This window comes from Brachyistius frenatus, unplaced genomic scaffold (assembly GCF_029030835.1).
Source record: "Brachyistius frenatus isolate BFR_SWC_R1_liver_20210118 unplaced genomic scaffold, ASM2903083v1 Contig_134, whole genome shotgun sequence".
Taxonomy (NCBI): domain Eukaryota; kingdom Metazoa; phylum Chordata; class Actinopteri; family Embiotocidae; genus Brachyistius; species Brachyistius frenatus.
This window is the reverse complement of record NW_027210733.1, coordinates 86,392-109,297: the sequence shown is the minus strand read 5'-3', so window position 1 is coordinate 109,297 and position 22,906 is coordinate 86,392. Positions and strand designations below refer to the sequence as shown.

The following is a 22,906-nucleotide window of genomic DNA, read 5'->3' as shown; positions in this document are numbered from 1 at the left end:
ATTTTATGTTTGTTCATTTCACCCACAGCATCGGCACTCTAAGCCCTTAAATTCTGGCCATAATACTTTAATATTGTGGCATAAAGAAGCAGATTGAACTGACTTATCTGGATAAGCTCACTGAAAAAAAAAAAACCTGGAAAAAAAAATCTTTTTAGATCGGGCTGTGGTTCAGGTTTGAGGATGTTCCAGGTTTAAAGTATCACAAGTCAAATTTAATGGATTTATTTAATCCTAATTTGCCGGATTTATTTGAAAATCAATGAGGCCATTAATCAAAAAAAGAGAGCGGGCAAGGTCTAAGTTTAAGAGAAAGGGTTACAGGCCCAGAGGTCCCACATTACTTCACTGGTAATTGAGTATTGATTACGTTATAATGAGAGTAAGCACTTTTGTGCGATCTTAAGTCAATTGTGCCACTTACTTGACACCGATGAGCACTGAAGGGCTAAGTGAAGTATACAGCGTTTACTCAGAATTAAAAGCTGCGAGGGTTCATATCATTGATTTAGAGAGATAACCTTGTAAGGAAAATAACTAGGTTTGGATGAGTCCATTACCTGAACACAGACATGTTAAACGCATTAACTCAAGGAAGATTTGTGAAGTCACCTTTAGCTAAAGAAACAAGGAAGTTGAGACAAAAGAGGTTGAGCCAGACTGCGTTTCAGCTTCTTGAATGTTGTTATTAAAACCTTTAGTTTAGCCTTTTTAAGCTTCTTACTGATCGTCGATGCTCCAAAACAGCAAAAGAGATTTCAGTGGCCTACTGCAGTCCATGTTATGACAATCTAAATAGTGGATAAACAATCTACAAGCAAAATCAAATCTTGGTTTTGTGGTAATGAGCTGCTTTATCTTTCATTAAACAAATTAAAATGAACAATTATAAAGTAGCATAACTACATGAAATTGAGGGGATTTCATAAATCAGGCTGCAGAAGAAACTACTGCTATTTTTTTTTTTTTTTTTTTTTTTTTTAATACTTTTCTTTTAGTAAGTAGATTTGTGGTATGACAAATTCAAAATGGAATTAAAAAAACAACAACAAAAAAACCATCTTCTCAAATACAGGAAAACGTGGGGGGATTTACAGTAGCCATCTCAGCAGCTACCGGGAAAGCAATCACTGAAATGTATAGTTTTGTTTTTAAAGCACAAAAAGCAGTAAATCGTATGGAATAATCAGTTTTAGAGAATAAGGTGCGTCAAAACTGCAGATTCCTGAGAGGACGTGTGTGGGTCTTTGATTTACAGCAAATTACTTCATTTTGTTTAGTAATTCCTTTGTAATCTTTTCCTAAATTGTCCTTTTCTAAAAAAAAAAAAAAAAAAAGCGTCTTTAAGGTTTATGTCTGGCTCGGGTGAACCTGAATCATCCCCTCGTTAGGCTGTCAGGGTGATTTTACACTCTAAAATAAATAAAATTGAAAATTGAAATTGAATTCATGAGCTGTTGTGTTTTATTAAATTATTCCCACAGCTACACCGCCGTTGCACAGCTTTGATTTCCCAGAACTCTACTTTAGCCAACTGATCAAAACGTGCACATCAGGGCTGATCTGCTAAATTTGTAGTCACATCCTCGCGTCGTCGCTGCAATACGCAGGTCTGATTGAACCGGACCTGCAGGAGTCACGACTGGGGGCTTTTTCACGGGTCCGAAGTCGGAACGGGCGCTGCCGTCTTTGTAGTTGGCGTGTTGTGTTTTCGGGCACTCGACGAGAGTTGTTCCGTCAGGGTACTTAACCATGTCTATGCCCAGGGGATTAATTCATTTATTAATTTTCATCCGTGACCCGCGTGATTGCCTCCCGACTGTCAGTTTAACCGGAGAGCCGTGTCTATTGCCGCAGATCTGAACCTGCAGCTCCCTCGCTTATTAAATTTGAAGACTTGCCTCATTTCGATGAATTATGGAAATCAAACATCCGAGGATATTTGCAGGAATAAGGTTGAGAACACAATTAAATAAGCCAATTTGAAAGAGGAAACATATCCTATCAAATACGTTGACTAACAAGCCTCTGTAAATTATATGCAAAATGAAATTATCACAAACAGTTTTAACTGCTCATTTGTGATGACTTTTTTTTTTTTTTTTTGCCGCTGGTAGCTTTCCACACAATGGATGCTGTTGCAATAATCAGCGGCGCAATTAAACTAATCATTCGGCAGTGTGTGTTCATTGTTCATGGATCAAAGGTTTGTGTGATCAGCGGTTGTCCCAACATTTGAGAATTAGCCTCACATTAGCTAAAAAAAAAAAAAACCTCTGGATTGATTTTTCTCCCCGTTGCAGCAGAAATAAAGCTGAACTCAAGTTTTATTCTCACAGACATTTTGTCATTTTTTTTTTTTTTTTAACTCCAATCATGACCACCAGAAGCTGACAGAGAAGCTGAGCTCTAAGGATCGGACGTAGTGCCAGTGTCGGACGGGGATGAACAGCACGTCTCCGGGCTGTAACACACATTCGAGATACGGAGCCGCGGCAAACTCCGGGAAGCGCTTTGCGTCTGGATTCTCCACCTCCACCTGCACGGAGGAAGTCAGAAATTGGAAATACTGCAAATATATCTATATATATATATATAGATATATTTGCCGGTTCAACGTGTGTTATCTCCACGGACTGTCAATCCCACCTGACTGGTATTGTGAAGCAGCTGTGATTGATGAGGGTACAGCTTGTCTGTGTCCTCTGGGGAGTATAGGCGAATGTATTTGCTTCCCACCACCTGATGTATATATACAGGAAGGAAATCCCATGTGGTAAAGAAACCGCGAGCACGTGGCAGATCTTCTGACATGAACGAGATCCGCAAGAGAAAGTCACCTGAGCCAGGAAGTTCTGCTGAGGATCGTGGTGAAGAGGAGACACGGTACCTCCGGGCCCGAACCAGGCGTTCACGGTGATATCGTCTTCATCTCCGTCGCCGAGACAGCAGTAGTCAGGGAGGCGGATGTCTTCCTTCAATTCTGGTATCTAAAGGATCCAACAAGATAACAGCATGAGGACAGTTAGAACTTCTTTTTTTTTTACCAAAACGTCAGCCAACATTTCTAAGCAAGTATTCCCTAATTCTGTTTCTTCCGTCTACTCTGCCGATCGATGCAATAAATGCGTGGCTCTTAAGTTCAGACCGAAAAATATGAAAAACTACAGAATGGATTGTCGTGAACTTTTGTGTAGAATACATATTCATTGTCCCCCGGAAGATGGGAGCCTAATGACGTCGGTGACCCCCTCGGCTTATCGTCGGCTGCGGCGGCGTCACGGGGATGACTTCACACTGCCGAGGCTAATTGCGGCCTCGGAGAGCAACGAGCTCGGCTGCAGACTCTGGGCAACGTTTTCAAGATTTAAGTGCGCGGTTTGAAAACGCACGGTACAAATGATACAAACGATGTACACAGACAACAAGGGCTTTTGCTGCCTTCGTACTTCGTCGAACGACCCCCATCGCATGACTGACCCCAATACAAGCAGGGCGGCACTTTCAAGTCATCCGGGTCATACTGTGCGCCATTACGCTTACACTTTAAAATAACAATTTCGGGCATATACTCGTCTCTTTAAGTAAATTATTATTACTATATGATGTAAAAGATGTAAATGTTCCCTAAAAAGGGCCATTTGAATTTAGCCATGCTAATCATCTTGAGAAACACTTCAAATGTGTCTTTTCTTTAGTTAGTAACGTGACATTATAACGTGCTCAATACGCAAATAAAGAGATGATAATGAAAGATGAGGCTGTCGGGTGGAAAATCAGGATGAGTGATGACTTTGTTTGGCCTCATTCTGATCTATCAAACAGCCCAAAACAACCTAACTTCAGCTTGACAAGGTGCCCTTTTTGTAAAGTTCAATGCAGACAATGAACCGACTTCTACAGTAAAATTAGGGCTAAAGATTCAATATTGTCCAAAGCGATGCGGCGTGAGGATGACAGCTGGGGAAAACACAAATCCCATTCTTCATAGTGCTGAAAATGTCCCGTGAATACTAAACTGACAAAATTCACGTCTCATTATTTTTTTTTATAATCATTTTGTGATTTACAAAGTAAAATGCGGTACCTGATCGAACAGCTGGTGCTGAGCCAGATAACCAGAAGCTTTCGCTCCGTCCTGGGTGACAACACAGTGTTAGACATCACGCGGGGTGTCTCCACCGTTCCTTGTCGTTGTTCAGACTGCAAAACGGAGACTTGATGAGGACGCACTTACTTTATTCAAAATGTAGCGATCGATGAACTCACTGACGGTGAGCAGTGTTTGTGACCAGTCCTCGTCCGTGTACCTGGACCCCACCTCGACAGGAACGGTCCGACAACCGGCCACCGACCTCAGGTATTCTATGCTTTGCGGGAGGAAGACGGTTACCAGCACGACGCGCCAAATAAAATCGGGTTATTCTGGACTCCGGCAAGGCTCCAAAATACGTTATATATTCCCTTTCTGGGTTGTGAATCAGATGCCGGGAGCTCGTGTGTCAGATGTCAGAGTGAATAGTCAGCTGTCAGGAGTCAGCGGTGAGAGGGAGGAGAGGGGAGCGCGTTCTTAAGTCGAGAGGAAGTTATGTCAGACTCTGGTGTCAAGACTTAAGAAGCAGGAATGGGAGCAGCGCAGACGGGTGAACCGACCTCGGCTCGGTTCATGTTGTTCCCATTTACCCACATTTTTAAGGGAATTAAGGCTGAAGCTCAAGACTGTGAATCATATGACTGATTGTGGGTTCCGTGGCGGTTGTGCCCGAGCGCCACAGTCCTCCATGTTTTCTGTGCTCTCAGGGAGATGAGTGCACTCTGCTGTGTAAATCTGTCTGATTGCAGTCTGGACAGAGCACCAGTGGGGTTCTGGTATTTAACCACGTGGAGGATCACATACATGTGAATGCTAATAGTGTGAAGCTCTTTTTTTTTTATTTTTTTATAGAGGCAATGTACATTTTGCAAATTGGCTTTCTCATTTTAAATCGGATTATAGAAGGCAAAACAACGGACATCTGGACAAAAATAAGCAAAAACGGCACTGGTGTTTGATACCAAGTCATGTAATATAAATCGCAGTCTCACGCTGAACAAGAATAGATTCTGAAAAAGGCACAAACCTCCAGAGGTGTTTGTTGAGGGCGGGCCAGTGGTCGATGATTCCTTCTAAAATCACCGGTTTGAGGGGGAGCAGAGAGTTCGTCTTGAAGCTTTCCAGTGAAGGACACTTTATCCTGGGAACTGCCAGCTCCTCTTTGATCACAGGAACACATGGGCTCTCAATCTTTACTCTCTGTTAATAATGTCCAGGCAGAATAAAAGAAAGATTTCAAGTTCAACCTTTAAGGGGGGGGAAATAACAAGAAAAACGAACGTGTCTGTGATCGTATTTCAATTGTAGCAGGGCTGGAATGATTAGTCGATCGGTTGGTCGATCATCAGAATAAACAACGTTTAATCGTTTTAAGTCTTTCCTCGGTTCTCAGTTGTAGGGAGATTATTTCCTTTATCTTTTGAGAAAGTGAAGTAGAGATCATTTTTGGACAGTTTCTGGGCAAAACAAGCAACGTCACGACTTTGACATTTGATTGTCCTGATTTACCAAGAAAATAAACAGCAGCTTGAAGGACACATGATAAATAGTTGTTAGTTGCAGCAGCGGTCGAATCACAGATGCAGTTTTTTTTTCCCTTCATATTTCCATTTCCGAAGAAAGTACCCGCTAGCCCTGCTGTGAACTCTCCACCTCAATTCTGATGTTGTCCAAACAAAGTGATCTGACATTAAGGATTTGTTGCACTTCATCGTCAGTGACATCTGATCTGAGTGCAACAAGATGAAGGACAGAGAGGGGAATACTTTCATAAAACCTCCCACCAGCACATTGTCAAATGTCCTCACTTTGAATCACAGCGAGTCTGATGTTGAAGAACATTTTCTTGGTTGCGTCACAAAAAAAAAAAAAAACTGCTTCCTCAAAACAACTACAAACAGTTTCCAGTGGACAGGTGAGCACAGCTTTGATGTTAGTGAAAGGTACATTCGGCTATAAATAAGGGAAGTAACTCACGAGTACTGACCTTGACCTCCGAATGCTCCCGTTCATCCTCTTCTTTAGCGGGTTTCCTTATTTCACTTTGCAGAATCCGAACGATCACCTGCAGGATGTCGTCCATGACGGCTGCGCCCATGAGCAAACCCATGTCACACGTCCTGACAGCCTGCAGCATCTCCTCTTCCGAAGGATTTTGCCGACACAGCGCGGCCGCTTTGAACAGGCAGCCGTAGGAGTAAACGCGCCTCCACTCTTTGTCCACGTGCCGCCACGTTCCCGTGTTGAGTCTCTCCCATGAAATGTCCAAAACGATCTGAGCGCTCAGCGTTCGGCCGCCGCCGCCGCCGCCGCTCGCCGTGTCGCCGTACAGCTGCTTCCTGCACCGTTTCAGCGCTTCCACCACGCTGGACTCCACTCTGTCGCTGAACTGAAGCGGAAATTGTTCCTCATTGACGGGCAGGACAGCGGAGATTTTGGACCACGGTGACGCCATCGAGGAGAAGGTTTGTATTCATGCTGCGGGGATGAACAACAGAGGTGAGAGTCCGACTGAAGCGCTTCTCATTTGGAGCTGCATTTACTCAGTGATCGTCTGAAAATGCAACAATTCTCTGACATTTTCAGAGGCTGAAGTTGTTGAATCACTCCTGTGCTGGTCATGGGCCAGCCAATGCAACACACCCACCCACACACACACACACACACACACACACACACACAGGACACTTGTTTACTCCACCACTGACGGCCTCTTTGCCACAGTGAAACAGATGTATACACCTAATTTCCAAACTGGCAGCCGCGGAACGCAGGTGAGGGCGCCCCGAGCCAGAAACCGCAAGTGTGGCAGAAGCACAATGACGACACTTTGTCGCACGGCTACTGGAGCTGTCAAGCTCGGCCTCCGTGTGACTCCATCCGTGTTTGGATGCTCTGTGTTGCCGCAGAGACGGTGCCAAAATACGAGGCGGCCAGGTTTGAGCATCTGATTCACCGGTGTGCAGAAACACAGGCTGCTGAAAGCCGAGGCAGACCGAGCTCAACAAAACCCAGCGAGCAGTCGCATTAAATCAGACACGCGGGCCCGAGGTTTGCCGTGACCCTGAAGTGCACTCCGGCGGTACTCACGAAAACACCGATTTCCACGCAGTCACTCGAGCTGAGAGGTTTGTACAACAACACCGACCGAAACAAACAAACCGAAAAAAAACAGGCAGAATTTTCCGTTATTTTGGAAGTTTGGGGAACGACTGTCCTTCTGCCCGGTGTTGGCGAGTAACTAGTAACGGAGCGACGTAATTACGTAACAAAATAAAGGTAATTGGAATCAGTTACAGGGACTGAGCGAAAACATGTAATTAAGATACAGTTACTATTGAAAATGTTGGTGATTACAAAGAGGGTTAGATCTGAATATATTGTTTTGGGTCAAAAGTTTATACGTAGAATATAATATTCATTTTGTTGCTTTGGATCTTGTCGCCACACACGAGTGTGTTCTTTTTATGTGCAGACAGGATCCATTCATTTGGCCGTATGTGCTCAAATGTTAAGCCTTCTTTTTTTAATTTTTTTAATTTTTTATTGCCATAGTCTTGAGTTCTGACATTTTAAAGACAAATATCACCGACCTCCTGCCACTGTTGTACATACAATTGACAAGATTCACTCTTCTCATCTAATTTAATGACTTCCACGTTGACGGAAACAGCTTCGGGAAGGTCACGTTTAAAATGTAATCATTTACTGATTACTAGTTACCCTTTAAATTTTTTAATTTTTTTTTAATAAGAAATGTAACTATTTTAATTACCTCATTACATTTGATCAGGTTGTCATTACTTTTCTAACGGATGGTTTAAAAGGCGGCGTGAAGAAACAATAAAATAAAAAATAAAAAAATGAAACGAGGCAGCGTAACCTCACAACAGGATTGAATACATGTAGCCGGACTCCACATTGATCAATTGCTCAGAACCAGTGTACATCGATTCGATTGGCAAACGATCCATTCTTTGGACTGCAACTGTGAAAGTCAACTCTTTTGTCCCACAAGCTTAAAAACAAGAGCTGCACCGAAGAACCTGATGTCAGTTCAGTTTCTGAAAGGCTGTGTGATGTTTGTTAAGACCCAGAAGCAACTTATGACATCTGAATTAAAAAATGTAAAAAATGACACAAATATATATATTTTTAACACAAAACTGTACGTTACTAAATGTTGCCTAATTAATATATATATATATATATATATTTTTTTTTTTTTTTTTTTTTTTTCATTTTATAGCGATTCAAACTGGTAAAGCCTCTTAAACGTCTCTGCTGTGAATCTATATTGGCTCTGTGATATCAAATACAATAAGCAACGTTATGAAAAATGCATTCAGAAACAAACCACCACCTGATAACGTGAACAAAATATGTACAAATTATGTGTCAAATGTGTAGAAAAATAATGCAACTTTAAAAGCTACAACGTTGAACAAACCGCGTCCAAAAAAAAAAAAGTCCACTGATCTTTAAAATGCCGCCAGCTGAAGCTACATGAAATACCGTAAACGCCACGTGTACCTTGTTAACAGGACATTAACACAGTTAATCCCAGAATATCTGTGAAATAACCAGAGTCGTCACCGCCAACGAAGCTGCAACAACTCCGCGCACGACTCTCTTACCACCGGTGGGACGACATAAACACACCGGACCGGAAACACGGATGAAGGAAAACATCGGTTCCGCGTTCCGTTCACGGCTATTTGTAGGAAAAAAAATAAATAAATAAAATAAAAAGCCTAAAACTACGATAATTAATTACGCGAGTCGGATGTGAGTTCGATTGAAAGGGATTTCAAGGATGCTCGCTTTTTTTATTTTTATTGTTGTTGTTGTTGTTCTTTTATGAATAAAGCAGAAACTTCGTCCCGTTCACTCTGAGATCCAGTAGAGGGTAGTCGCATCTACGCGTGCTCTAAACTGCGAAAGCAAACAACGTGCGAGGAGTGTCAGCCCGACGCTGGCACTGAATTTGAGTGACATCTTGATAACGCGTGGGAGAACCCACCGTCCCCGACACGGACGGGCGCACTCAAAACGCTGTCAACACACCTGTTCAACAACACCAGTTGCCCGGTTGCCTTCTCCGCCTACACCCTCCTACACGCTACTCCTCCGCAGCTCCGACTTGCCCACAACATCTCCGGTCTTGTAGCAACTCCAAAAAAACAACAACAACAACAACAACAACAACCCTGTTCCTCTCTCGTCCGAGCTCCCGTCTTTCCACGTTATCGACCAAGCACGGGCCTCATTTACATATTCAAGGTACACACATTGTTTAATGTATTTACATTATATATATATATATATATATATATATATATATATATATATATATATATATATATATATATATATATAACTCTTTTCTCAACAGGTGAGCCACGGAAGTCCTTTCACTTGTCATAATAAATGATTGCACAATTGTTACGCAAACATTTTTTTTCTCTCTCTCTCTTATTTTCACTGCTCCGGAAAGTTATATGTAAATAGAGAAATCCTACGAGGCTGATTGATATGTATTTGCCGACTTTTTAGATGTCACGCGGAGATATTTGAGTTTTTCATATTCAATTGCCTTTTTTTTTTTTTTTTTTTTGGTGGTGGGTGGGGGGGTGGTGGAGGTAAGGGGGGATAGGTAGGTAGGTGGCCTGAACAAACATGATAGGAAACCTTCTGCAGAGAAGTCTAGAATCTATAAACACAAGGCGCCATTATCAAATGTCAAACACTCTATGAAATTCAAATAATCTCAGCGCAAACTGCCGAGCTGTTACTGTATGTAAAGCAGATGGAAACGAGAGAGGAGACAGCGTGCCTCTCCGGGAATCACAGGGGATTTAAACAAAACAACAACAACAACAACAACAACAAAAAATGTCTCAGGTCATTTCTATTCACTCTCACTGTGTAAATAAACAGCAGAAATTATCGAGACTCGATCTGTTGTTGCTTACTTGCATGGAGGTGAGAAATTGCTGTGATGGGCAAAATCGCATGTTCTTTTTCTTCTTTTTTTTTTTTAAAGATTTTGGAATAAAAGGATTACAAGAAATAAAAAGATGATTTAATGTAAAAAATAAAAGAAAGCAGCAGTATTTGATTCTTTAGTAAGCCGCACAAGACATTGAATTAAGGATAAATCCTTGAGCACAACATAAAATTTAAAAAATAAAAACCTGAATACTTATGCATTCATAATGTATGTGCTGTGAGATGCAGACACCAGCCGTCAGCTGGTCAAACACGCTGTTCATTATTGTAGGGGCTGCTGAGGGATGCTGTATGTCTGTGCTGGTGTGAGCGGTGAGGGAGGTCCCAGCAGGAGAGGCCGATGTATTATTCAGATGCGTCCTACTCTGTGGTTGTACGACAGAAGGTCAGAGGCCCAGCGATGTTGTTCCTCCCCGTGCTGTCAGCGCTACACTTCACGTGCCGGCCGTCTTCTCCGACGCTTTGTCGGCGGGGGGGATTGGGGGGGGGGGGGTCGCTGACCTTTCCCACCCCACCCGGAGCCCAGTTAACTCGTGTCATTCAGAAAACATGTCAGGATTTCATTAGAGGCGTTGCGAGTGATGTTATCCACTTTGTTTTCATACATTTTATATGATATTTTAATGTCACCTCTAGTTGAATAAACATGATTGCCTTTAACCAAATGACATCGACCACCAAATGACCTACGTATGTTGTACATGGAAAAAAAAAAAAAAAAAAATGACGTCGTAAACCACACAGGGCCTCGACCAATGAGAGCAGAGGACAACGTCAGTAAACAACTACGGCAGAAAGACTTGTTAGGCATTCCTTTGCTTCGTCTTAAAATCTGCGAGCATTGCTACGACTGCCTGTATCAATTCATCGAGCTCGACCATGGCCATCGTCGAGGACACGACATGTTTGAACCAAACGCTCGACCTCAACCTCGTCGCACTTAAGACACGCCCCGCTGGTCCCCGATTGGGTCCCATGACGGTGGCTGAGCAAACCTTAATGCAAACAAGGTTCCTACACGGTAATCCCGAGCTGGGAGCAGTTGGTGGGCCCAGCCAGGCTTAAGGAACGAATTGGTAAATCAAATAATTTTGGGGATCCAAAACAAAGTCACGTGGATGCTGATCAGGTCGTATCGGGTGATCTTCGTTAGCAGATGAAGTCGCCCGAGTCGCCCGGGAAGACCGTGCGATGTGAACAGTCGCCGACTGAGCGGACCATTTGATGAGATTGTTTTGTGAACTTCTGTTCTCGACATGAATTATCTCAGTTCATCAATCTCAAACATTAATCATTTCTGACTCCCAAAATTTGCATTTTGTTTGTTACAGTGACTTTGTTTTAACACCTAAATCCCACTGAACCAGTTTACGCAACCATGTTAATATTTACTATAACTATAAGTAGTGTTTGTTTTTTATTTTTTAAATCAAGATTAAATTATTCTGCTGCATAACGGCTCTCTCCAAGTCGATTTTTTTTTTTTTTTTATAATCTAATTTCCCTTTTGAAGTAAACAACTTTAATTCTATGCCTCTGCAAATAGGAGTCTTTCCCGATACATTGTTTGGAATCTCAACTGTGTCTGAGTTTGTGCAGTAAACAATTAATTTGCTTTTGTATTATCATAATTCCCTTTGAACCTGGGCTTGTCTCAGCAGCGGGTGTAACGAAGAGTCCCAGCAGCTCCGGGGTCTGCCAGCAGTCGGAACAGGGCAGCACGGACCGTGACTGTGAGGAAGGCACATTCCCAGGAGCCTGCGAGGGCGGAACCGCCGGGTCGCCGCAGGAGGGATGTAATCACCACCATTACGCTCCAGGTGCTGCTGAAATAAAAGATGGAAACAATCCTCCGGTGGCGTTGCCATGGATCGGAATCCAATTAAAACACCGTTTAGCTTGACGCAAGCTGCCAGTCGTAGCCTGTTGACTCATGAAATTAATGTATTGTCATGGCACAAAGGAAGTGCTGCCGCAGAGAGCACGACCTGAGGCAGTACCCATTTGAACCGCTGCGGCTTCCTCCTCAGGTCATGTAAATTTGCAATTGAAGTGTCAAAGAGAGAGACGGCACGACACCGCATCTGCAATTCCATTAATGAGCTGTTATTTTTATTTTATTTGATTGTTTTTTTGTTTTTTTTTATTGTTTTTGTCACTGCTCGGTTTTGGCGGTCAGTCGCTTTTAACCTTGCAACACAAACACGCGACATGTCCAGTACCTGCAAAATTCGGGCGCCACGTCTACGCCCGGGGCGATTTACGTACGCCAGCGGAGGTGAAGGGGGTTGCTGCGTTCCTCGAAACCTGGTAATGGATATTTGGAGAGACCCTAGGGAGGGTAACAAATGAGAGGTGTAAAGTTAAATGTCCTGTGAAATCATCAGGAGATCTGAAACAAGCTGCCTTCACAGCCCCTCGGCTCAGCGTGACTACAGGTCAGCGTCGCACGTCCGCTCGCTTCCAGATGCTGCCGGTAAAGTCAGAGGCGCGGATGACGGAGCCGTCCCCCCCATCTCCCCGGGGTCACCGCGAAGACATGGGCTCGCCAGCTTGGCGCGCCTCCACGGGGCGGTGTTAGCGGAGCGCTCGCTCAGAACAGGTGCTCAGTTCCAGCGGCTTAATGCGGGACGCTGGAGTGCAGGAAGTCCGTCAAAACCACTTTGGATCAAATTAATGCAACCAGGTGTGCCCCTGCAGTTGGGGCTCAGGTGACACCTGCTACTTCCCTTTAATTAGAGCTCAAACAGCTGTTTCAGGATAGACAGAGGGGGAGGGGTCCCCAGGTTAGTCTGCCGCCTCAGCCGGCGCTTGATACTGGTCACATTTGATTATTGCTGCGAGCTTCGGGTAATGCTGATACATGAATCAATACCGGGCAGTTGGGAAATATACGGTTTCAACCTTTCGCAGGGAATAAAAAAAAAAAAAAAGAAATAATGACAGCGAATGTGTTTGACCGCTTGAATAATCCCGTTTTCAACTCTCCCTCGGTGCATTTAGAAGAAGATTACGGCACTTCTGGCCAAAAAGATTCACTTCTGACAAATATGACTCACTTCCTTAAGCAAGGTGAAGATAAAAGTGGAGGCTGTCTTCACCTCGTTATTCTAGTACTGTGAAGAATCTTCAGTGGGCTGCAAGCTCTGAGGGTAGTTTAGGTAGCTTTGATCTTTCTTGGATGCAGTAATAAGCATAGTGCAGATGAAGAGAGAGGGTATCATCTTGAAATATGATTTCCCTTTGGTTCTTTAACAAGGCTAAAAAGAGGTGGGTGGTCAGCTCCAGGGGCTCTGCAGGAAATTCTTAGCTCCTGACAAGGTGTGAGTCTGGAGCTCATACATGCAACCGTAGCATCGGAACAAAGTGATATTACTTCAAATGTCTTGGAGGCCTCGACAGCAGGGGAGCCGGGGAATCATTGCTAAAACTGCCCCCCCCTGCGCAGTCTATGAATTTGCAAGTCACCGGGTTGAGGATACAGATTCCCAAACACATATGATCAGAAGGACGACTGTTTGTCTATGTTCTCGACAGCGCGTGGCTGACGTACCGTGCTTCTGAAGTGCAGAGGAAAAAGAGTTAATGACATCACAGTTGCATGATTTTTTTTTTTTTCTTCCTTCATGTGTATGCAAATATACAGCATGTGCATTTTCAATAATACGGTAACAGAACACAGTCATCCAAAAATTGAAATTTACTTCAAAAATAGATTTTTCTTTTTCTTTTTTTTAAATGCCACATCTTCTGCCTGCGTTTAACAAAGAGCACCTTGAATCCTTCTTTTCTCCATCCCGGTCCCGCGACTGTTCAAAGGTCAGTCTATTATGAGAAGTTCATTTACCAGCAGAGAGCAGTATTGTGGCAGCAAAGTGCTCCCCCATCACGGCTTAATAATTTAGCATGCAAAGAGGAAACAGAGATAGTTGCGTATGTCATGCTTCTTCTCATTGTTGACAGCTTTTGACTCCAAAGGCTTTGCATCAGGTCAGATTCATGAATGACATCCTCAACATTACAGAGAGCGGCTGTAAAATAGAGATTAAGACATCAAAACACAGCCGAGACAGGAAAATATATTAGCAATGTACACTGCAGAAAACTGATGTTTCCTAATGCTTTTCAATATACAGAACAATGATTTCATTCAGGTGAATAAAAGGTGTCTTAGAGCCACGGCTGCAAGCAAAACATTTTCTAATTAGAACTCATTTTTGAAAGAACCGAATTACATTTATTTCTAACAATAACTTAAATGCGTCCGATCCTATTGACAAAATCCAGACTGCCGATTTGTTTCTCCGTCTCCTGTTGCCTTAATAAAATCCCATCAAACTTGTGACGTACAGACATTCATTCCTTCGTGCCCTACGTGTTGCACATAACGTCGAGCTCCCTGCACGGCACGGAGGAATCAAATTGAAATCGAAATACGTTTCTTTGCGCCTATATTACATGCGCCTGCAGACACCCCTTCTCTTTGTTTAACAGAAGCTCACAAAAAGGTGACAAGAAAACTGCGAAAGACGCCCAGAATTGAAAATGAGCCCAAACGGCGCGCAACAGGGCGCACACCTGAGTCAAGAATGGCTTTTAGTGGTTCGTGAGCAAATAAAAAGCAGTGGGTGTCCGACCTTGGCACACATTACCGGCTTCAAACTGGGTCAGCAGTCACCTCCACTCGTGAAGAGGAGTCTGTTCTTCATCTGTGCACGAGTCGATACCGTAACGCGTCGGCTGGATGCGTCGGCAGGGTGGCGTGTCAGTAAGCGTGAACGTTCGCACTTGTTTGCAGCGGAGGGAAGAAGATGGTTCATTTTCGCGGCACCTGTGACCCGCCCGCCGTTCCCGTCACAAACAACCGTCTCGGTTAAATAAGGAGGACGAGGACGAAACGCGCGGCGGCAGATTCAGAGGCAGAGTCTCGTTTTGTGTCCCAACAGTCTCGGGCGGAAGTGCGCGGGGAGAGCTGCCAAAACACCGTCACGTGGTATTGATTCGGGAAACCCGAGGTGCTGATTGATGATTTCCACTCCGGACGGGACAGCGAGCCGTCTTCACTGGCTCTCGCTTCGGTTCTGCGAGCGCGACGGAGATGCTCCGTAGGGAAGGGAAATCTCCTGCTTTTCATCTTTATCAATGTTACCGTTTCTAATATTCGTCATCAGAATTAGGGATAATCCTTCCACAGAAAAAAAAAAACCCACTTTGATATTTGCTGAAAAAAATATTCGACTATTAATTGACGATCCACCATCACTGCCACTGCATGTACACACACACACACACACACACACACACACACACACACACACACACACACACACACACACACACACACACACACACACACACACACACACACACACACACACACACACACACACAGAGAGAGAGATTCAACAAAATCCCATCAAAGCTGATGAGAAGCATGTCTTTAGTTATCATCTTAGAGATGAGGGTTGGTGTTTGCGCTGCACGTCTCCCATCAAACTTACTTTGTCTGGTGACAAAGCCAGCCATCGACTGATGACCTGTGGATGGACCGTCTGCTTCATGCTTCTCTAGAAAACGACTGTACATAGCGGTGGTAGAGACCTGCGATATGGAAGCTCTACCCGGCAAGAGGGTTGCACTGCTCCTCTGCCTCGTGTATTCTTTCGGTGGTTGTAGACGTCTCCATTTTTGCCGTTTGTGCCGTAGCATTTCATCTCAAAGGGCAACACGTCCTCCGTCAAAGCCTGCTAGTAACACACTCTTCTACTTCTCCTTTTGCCGTTTAATGGCGGTTGGCAAACAACTTTTAGGTGCATTATCGCCACCTTTTGGTAATACTTCAACTTTAATGTCAATCCACCATATGACATGCAGACACACAGATAGATCCAAACATTGTTTCCAGCAGTCCCACAGTGTGCAAAATAAAGCAAGAAAACTATAAATATGCAACAATAAAAAATAAAAAAAAATAAAACCAGACAACAACCACAGTGACGCAAACACATTACTGGCAGGCACCGGAGGAAACAAGGAAATTACAGAAGCTGACAGTCGCAAAATCAGTAAATTTTTTAATGAGCATTTTGAAAACGGAAATATTTTGATCTATTCCCACTTAAAAAGTACGGATATATATTCATTTCCTTGCAGTATATGATGTGTGTGGGAGCTGCAGCCTAACCATGAATAAAGCAGGGCAAAGTGATTCAGTTCTACAAGCACCTGCCTCCCTGATGAACAAATACAGAGACACATCCCTGAACATGCCCCAAGGGCTCTTATCACACCCAGCTGTCAAATGGGTGCTGATCCATCATCCAAGTTCTGTGTTCACAGTTTGACACTTTGACCCCTCTGAATAAATCTTTGATATATCTGAATGAGCTGGATGTCCACAGTTTTTGTGCAGAAATTTAGAGCGAAGAATTTCCAACAGACAAAATTGTTTCTTTTTGAGTATCCATCCGCAACGCGCACATATATGTTGTGCGAGTGTGCAGATGTCACCCTTTATAATGTGTTTATTGTCTCGCTGAGGGCAAGTTAGAAAGAACAGACCCAATGTGGCATATTTTTTCACCCATCACAGCAGACTTTTACAGATTTCCGATGAAAAAAATGTTCCTCTCCCTTTTGCTCCTCATCAAACACAAATGATGATCCATCCCCAAGTCCTGCTACATAAAAAAAAAAAACAAAGCTGCATTACTGGTAACCTTGGAAACAGCAGCCTTGTTTGAAATGGCTGCAGCCCCGGGCTTTCCATAATTTCAGATTATTCAACGGTTCACAACTTTCAGGTTTTATGTTATGTTAAATCACCTTTTGCACATGTTCTCGCCTCGTCATATTTGTTAGGCCGCAGTACTAACTCTGTGAAACTATAAGTGGGACATCTTTAATCAAATGACAAATATGTTCCCTCTTGCTCTCTTTGTAAAAGTTGCTCAAAGGGGAATCAATGAAACAACACTTATAGGACATGAAGTTGAACTGGCTGAAGGACTGCTGTCCTCTGTAAGCTTCTTATATTCCCTTTGAAATCAAAACCCCAGCAATTCATAAGCCTCCTCCGTTAGTTCAGAGAAGATTTGCCTTAAGGGAGATTTGTCCTGCTTAGCCCGGAGGCCCCACAGCTGGTTTCATGTTTCATTTGATTGTATTTTTGACATTGACAACTGAAATCCTGATATGAGAAGTTAACTAATTCAACATCAATTTAACTCCCCACCAAAAAAATAAAAAAAATACTTCTGCATTTAAACCCTGGTGGTCATTTCTCTAATTTAATTTAATTTTGTATTAATAAACTCAAAATTATTTGCGGCAAAGTAAAGATGATTTAGCAGTTCTGCAGTAATCAATAGTGTACTGCATGGACTGTTAAAATATGAGTGGGAAGACCCTTTGATTCTCTGTCTGGCCACAGAAAACACTTTCAGTTTTCATATTTCATGCTGTTGAAACATTGAGATGAATCCTTTGGTTGTAGGATGTGAAAGATTTGGCACTTCACTGACTCCAGGCAAACTTGGCAAGCCTGACTAGGTTATGTTTTTAGCTTGGATAGACTAGAGTCTCAAAACTCAAGCCTCTCCCAAGCCTCTAATCTTGATGGCATTGCTAAGTAAAACATAGAAATATTGGGATTTATTATGGTAATATTGCAGCAGAGAGTAGTCTGTGTGAAATCATGAAAAATGTTTCAAGCTGCTCACGTCATCTAATTTTTTTGTGCCGTTGGTGACTCTTCTTCCAGAACAGGAAAAATAGAAAAAACATGATCAAAATCATTATCATTATATCAATCTCTGCCATTACCACGCTAAATTTACAGTAACTGCAAAACCCCGTCAAACATGTGTGAACCATACAATACTAATCATACATAAAGAGGTATATGAACGCACATATGACCAATAACCTACATTAGCACACTTTTATGCATTAATACATATATAATGTACCTCCACATTTATGTATAAAAATAAAGGTCTGGAAAATGATCCAGAAATATGGGTAACATATTTAAAAGAAAAATAATAATAAATTCAGGTTCTGTCGATAATTTTAGCACCAAGGAATCTTGCCTAAATTACCACTGTGCAAAAATATATTTTATTGGAATTCTCCTGAGACACCCTCTCAAAATTACATTCGGAGACCCTGAAACCTTGTTTGATTGGAGCTGGAAATGCATAATGACTTCGACTCGAGAAAATATAAACAGTAGAATCTCAGATTTCATTTCTTCTTCTGAAATATTTCCTCTTAGATTCATTTATAAAAATGATTACATCTCAAAGATTATGGACAATAAGGCTCTTATTCATTATGTGTTCTTATTGTTGACAACATCTATCTTTCAATGTGACCTGTGTATATATACACATGTTGTGTAAACATTGGCTTGTTCAATGGTTGGCTCCATCAAACTTTGTTTAATCAGCACATTAATCGCTCATTGCAGCTTGGCTGCAACGGTCAAGCTGTCCTCAGAGTTGGTATCATCACACGAAGGCTCAAGTTCCCATCTGAACATACATTTTCACAAAATAGGTTTGCAAGTATACGGTATAATTTAAATCATATTTTTTCTAAAACGCCCTAAATTTGTACTATTTTCATAATGTTTTTTGTGGATACATACGTATTTGGTTGCGCTTAAGTATTTGAGATGGTGTGGAACTGGCTCAAAATGAACTGCAGGGCGCATGTTCACTGAATTACAACAGTATGGGTCATAATGGGTATACAACGCCTCCAGCGTATCACTAAATCATTCATCAAAAATATATCTAAGAACTTTATATATACCATATATAGACATATATACACATTCATTTATATTTTGTACAAATCCACGTTCTGTAATTAAATATTTACTAAAACCCTCTTTGCACCCTTACACACCACTGCACTGTTTATATTGTTGTTTATAGTTCACTCAAACAGTTTGACCTTTATACAGACATTTCAATGTTGTTCTTTATTGTTGCATTTATCTTTTCACCTACTTTTATGAACATAACAGTTCTATGTTGGTGTTTCTCTTCATTTCTCATTTTTAGCTCTATTTCTGAGGTTTTTTTTGTGTTTTTTTTTTTTACAGTTAACGCTGAAGTTAAATTCCTTGGATGCATCCAACATTTTTTCAGATTTGAATAGTTTTCAATAGTAGTTGGACAACAAAGGAGGTCTCCGCTGTGTGCCACAAAGGAATAATGTCAAGATTGTTATGGTTTTGGTCTTCTGATGGGATTCGTTGGCCAAAACAAAAATACAGAATATCACCAGCCTTACTTTAACATTACTTCCATCTGCCCTAAAACTACATTATGTTTTCCATTACCCACACCACTGCCACATTTACCTTGCATTCATAAGTCCTGCTCACGATCCTGTTCGCACCACATCCTCACGTCCATATTTCAACAGAAAAGACACAAGCTTCAGATGATATTTACACCACAACTCAGACCAAAGTCCTGATCAGAGGTATTTCTGCCTCTCCTTCAATTTATAAGCTCTGCATTGTTGCCACACATTTCATTATTTGTTTCCCAGAGTACAGTACACAGGGGCATGATTGCCTCTCTACCTGTGTGATGGAGACATTTTCTCTGTGACTTGGGGTCCCTTCATGCTTTCATTACAACACAACCATACATCTTCCCTGTATCTTGATGGTGCTCCGGGAGTGCGGCGAACCATCTGGGGAAGCATACAGACATACAACACTGTATCATTTGTGGCAACCTATCAACAGCAGCCTCACCTTTTTAATTCTGATTTAGAGGGAGAAGCGAGCGGTTAGGCGGTGGTGCTGATGATACAATCCCCTTCACACGGGGCCCGCTGAACAAAAAAGACCGTGGAGACCAACTCGCCTCCAAGAGACACATGAATCATCACTGACAAGGCTCCTCCCCCCATGGTGTTGCCGCCATGAATTATCTAACTCTGTAAAGGCCTTGATCAATTAGTCAATCTCTCAACTGCGGCCCTCAATTAACAAGGTGATTCCCAATGCTGCTGGCACCTAACATGTTGTGCATTACTTGACGCTGCCAATTAAAGCCGGGCTGCGCCACAGCTCTCCGATCCGATACGGGTAAGTATACTGAGGGATTCATCTATAACCACTCTGAGCCTGTGAAGCTGAAAATGAGGGGGTAGAGTGCATCTTTCTTGGATTGATGTGCTCAGGGATGCTGTTAGTGCATTGATTCTGTTATAAATTCAGAGAGAAGGTGCCAATCACCTGTGTTGGCAGCCAAAAACAGCCGGTCTGAACAGAATCTGAAACGAAAGCGGAGCTAAAAGGAGATGTCTGCGGGTTCAAACAGAATACAGATTGGCAGTGGGATGTGTGGGCCCCCAGTGCTCAAGAGCAACATGCCACTACCCTAAGTCCACTCCAATAGACCGCTGCATGTGTCAGGGGGACTCTGGTGCGTGAGGCTTGCTGTAATTGGAGCAATCTGTTCCCTTGGCCTGGAGCTGCAGAGGCTGTTACATGTTTGAAGTCATAACCCTGGCAAGATGTCCTCTATTTCCCACCACTGGTGAACTGCTGTGCTGCTTGTTCGAGAAGCTCCGGCATTTGCGTGCTCTTCACTGCACCTGAACGCCCTTTGACATTTGCACTATTGCATTGATAGACTGCTCCCATCATGTTTGAATGCTCAGTCTAGCCCAGTTCCCTCTTCTGCACATGATGAAGATAATTCAAGACAATAAAAAGTAGCTACGGAGCTTGAAAAGCTTATTGTGTGGTTTTCTTAATTTTTGGAACACAGACTTTGAATTATTATCAAACATAAATATATTACTGATAAAGTTAAACATTTTGGGAAATACACCCATTCGCTTTCTTGTTGAGAGTTTGATGTGGCTCAGTGCTAAGTATCGATACTTTTATGGCATTGACTGAAAAGCATTGGCTATACATACACACTGTCAAAAAATGCTTGTGAATAGGCTAAAAATTTCACATTTTTATTTGATAATGAATAACTTCTGTTCGCTTTAAAATTCTCCCTGGTAAATCTTATTTCATTTTTGGCCACGTGCATGTCTGAATTGTGTGCGCTGCCGTAACCGGTGGATTCTCTGTGTGCAACCGGTAAGCTACCATCCACTGACAGCATGTGAGACATTTACAGAACAGTGTACTGTCTTACGATAGCTAAATAGATTCTATACATTTCGTATGGAAAACGATTGTTATGGAACCTGTAATGAAGTCAAGGCATCCATACCAGTATCGGAAATTCCTGGACGACACCCAGCCCGAGATTTCTATGAGACCAATACCACTCTTAGATATTTAGCCACAGCTATCAGGTGATTAAGATGAAGTAGAAGCAAGTGGAAACAGCACAACTTTGTGCAAAAGTAAGAGCATTTGCAAACTAGCAGCTGAAGTGTTTTAATTAACACGTCATATCTTATTTCTTCCAACGTGTAAAAACATCAGGGGAGCCTGGAGGTACTAATAAAGCGCAGGAGTTTTTTTTTTTTTTTTTTTTCTTACCTTCCATGAGAGGTCGCTGTTTCCTAATTTCCGGTCTAATCTCTAAAGTCTACAGACACATGGAAGTGGTATTAATCTTCTTATCTAATGCTCGGCTATATAATAGAACAAAAAGTAGTACATTTAGCAAAAAAAAAAAAAAAAAAAAAATGTCGGTAGCTTGTCTTTTAGTTAATAACCAGTTAGTATGTCTTTATTGGGGCTTGTGTGCGATAATTTATGTGTTGTTTGTTCCCATTAGCCGAGTTAACCGGCTCATGGCTCCAGCTACAAACTTACAGTACAAACGTGGGACTACTAATTTCTCATGCAATTCTTGGTAACAAATTGAAAAACATATTTCCTAAGATAAATTACAATGAGACTTACTGTTTGACAGAATTACTTTTTTTTCAAATGTAAATGAGCTTTATTTTATTGTACTGCTTTCAATATAAAAATAGCCCCGTATCATTTGCCACGTCTACAAATCAGTCTCCCATTCACTGGCTATATGAAAGAGCTCCTATGATTCGCCTCTCGATAATGTCACAAAAGCTCTTAAGTGAATCAAATAACAAACAGTATATCTGCCATTTCCAGCCTCATCTGCATACTGTAGGTGTTTCTGTTTGACTTCACTCCACTCGGCGCAGCAGTGACAATGCGAGAGAGGACATGGAGGGAAAATGTCCAGCAGGTCTCAGGTGATCCCCACAGAAGTGCTAATCCATGTAATATAACAACTGTGTTCTTTCTCAGCTGGAGAACACGACACATGAATGGCCACGCAAATCCTCACATTCATATTGGAGTTGATAGACTGCCATCAAAGCTGCTGGGCCAGATGCATTACATTTCCTGGCTCATTGAAATCGCTTCCCCCACCCCATTCATTCGTTTTCAAATTAGACATGCTTTGTTGGAAAAGTGTCTTCGCTCAGATGAGGGCTGTAGATCTTGTTGAGAGCCGACTTCTAAAACAATCCTGCCCATTGTGATACATCTGCCTGTATATTAAGTGGTTGTGATTCTTTGAAAAAGATCTGGATGTAATTTCAGGTATAATGGGCCAGCTCTGGCACCCCATGCTGCTACTTCAACCACATAAGCAAGAGGAATCCCAGACAGAAATGTTTGTCTTGTCTGGGTCCTACTCTCAGACACAGTGATCCATAGGGTGCCCGAAGAATCCAATTTAACTTCTAATTGCATCAAAATGCTTGGCTATTAAACCTACAATCTGTTGTAACTCACGCTGTGGTGCTGTTGGACGTATA

General features: G+C 42.3%; 1 protein-coding gene across 1 annotated transcript; it reads right to left on the bottom strand.

Moving 5' to 3' along the window:
- Positions 1-1,323: 1,323 nt before the first annotated feature.
- On the bottom strand, positions 1,324-6,608 carry kdm8 (lysine (K)-specific demethylase 8). The gene is made up of 7 exons (XM_069714677.1): positions 6,081-6,608; positions 5,121-5,293; positions 4,238-4,370; positions 4,088-4,138; positions 2,841-2,990; positions 2,650-2,742; positions 1,324-2,539 (listed from the first exon to the last, which is right to left on the bottom strand). The coding sequence occupies exons 1-7, from the start codon at positions 6,546-6,548 to the stop codon at positions 2,375-2,377; spliced, it is 1,233 nt and encodes a 410-aa protein (XP_069570778.1). The 5' UTR covers positions 6,549-6,608; the 3' UTR covers positions 1,324-2,374.
- Positions 6,609-22,906: the final 16,298 nt, after the last annotated feature.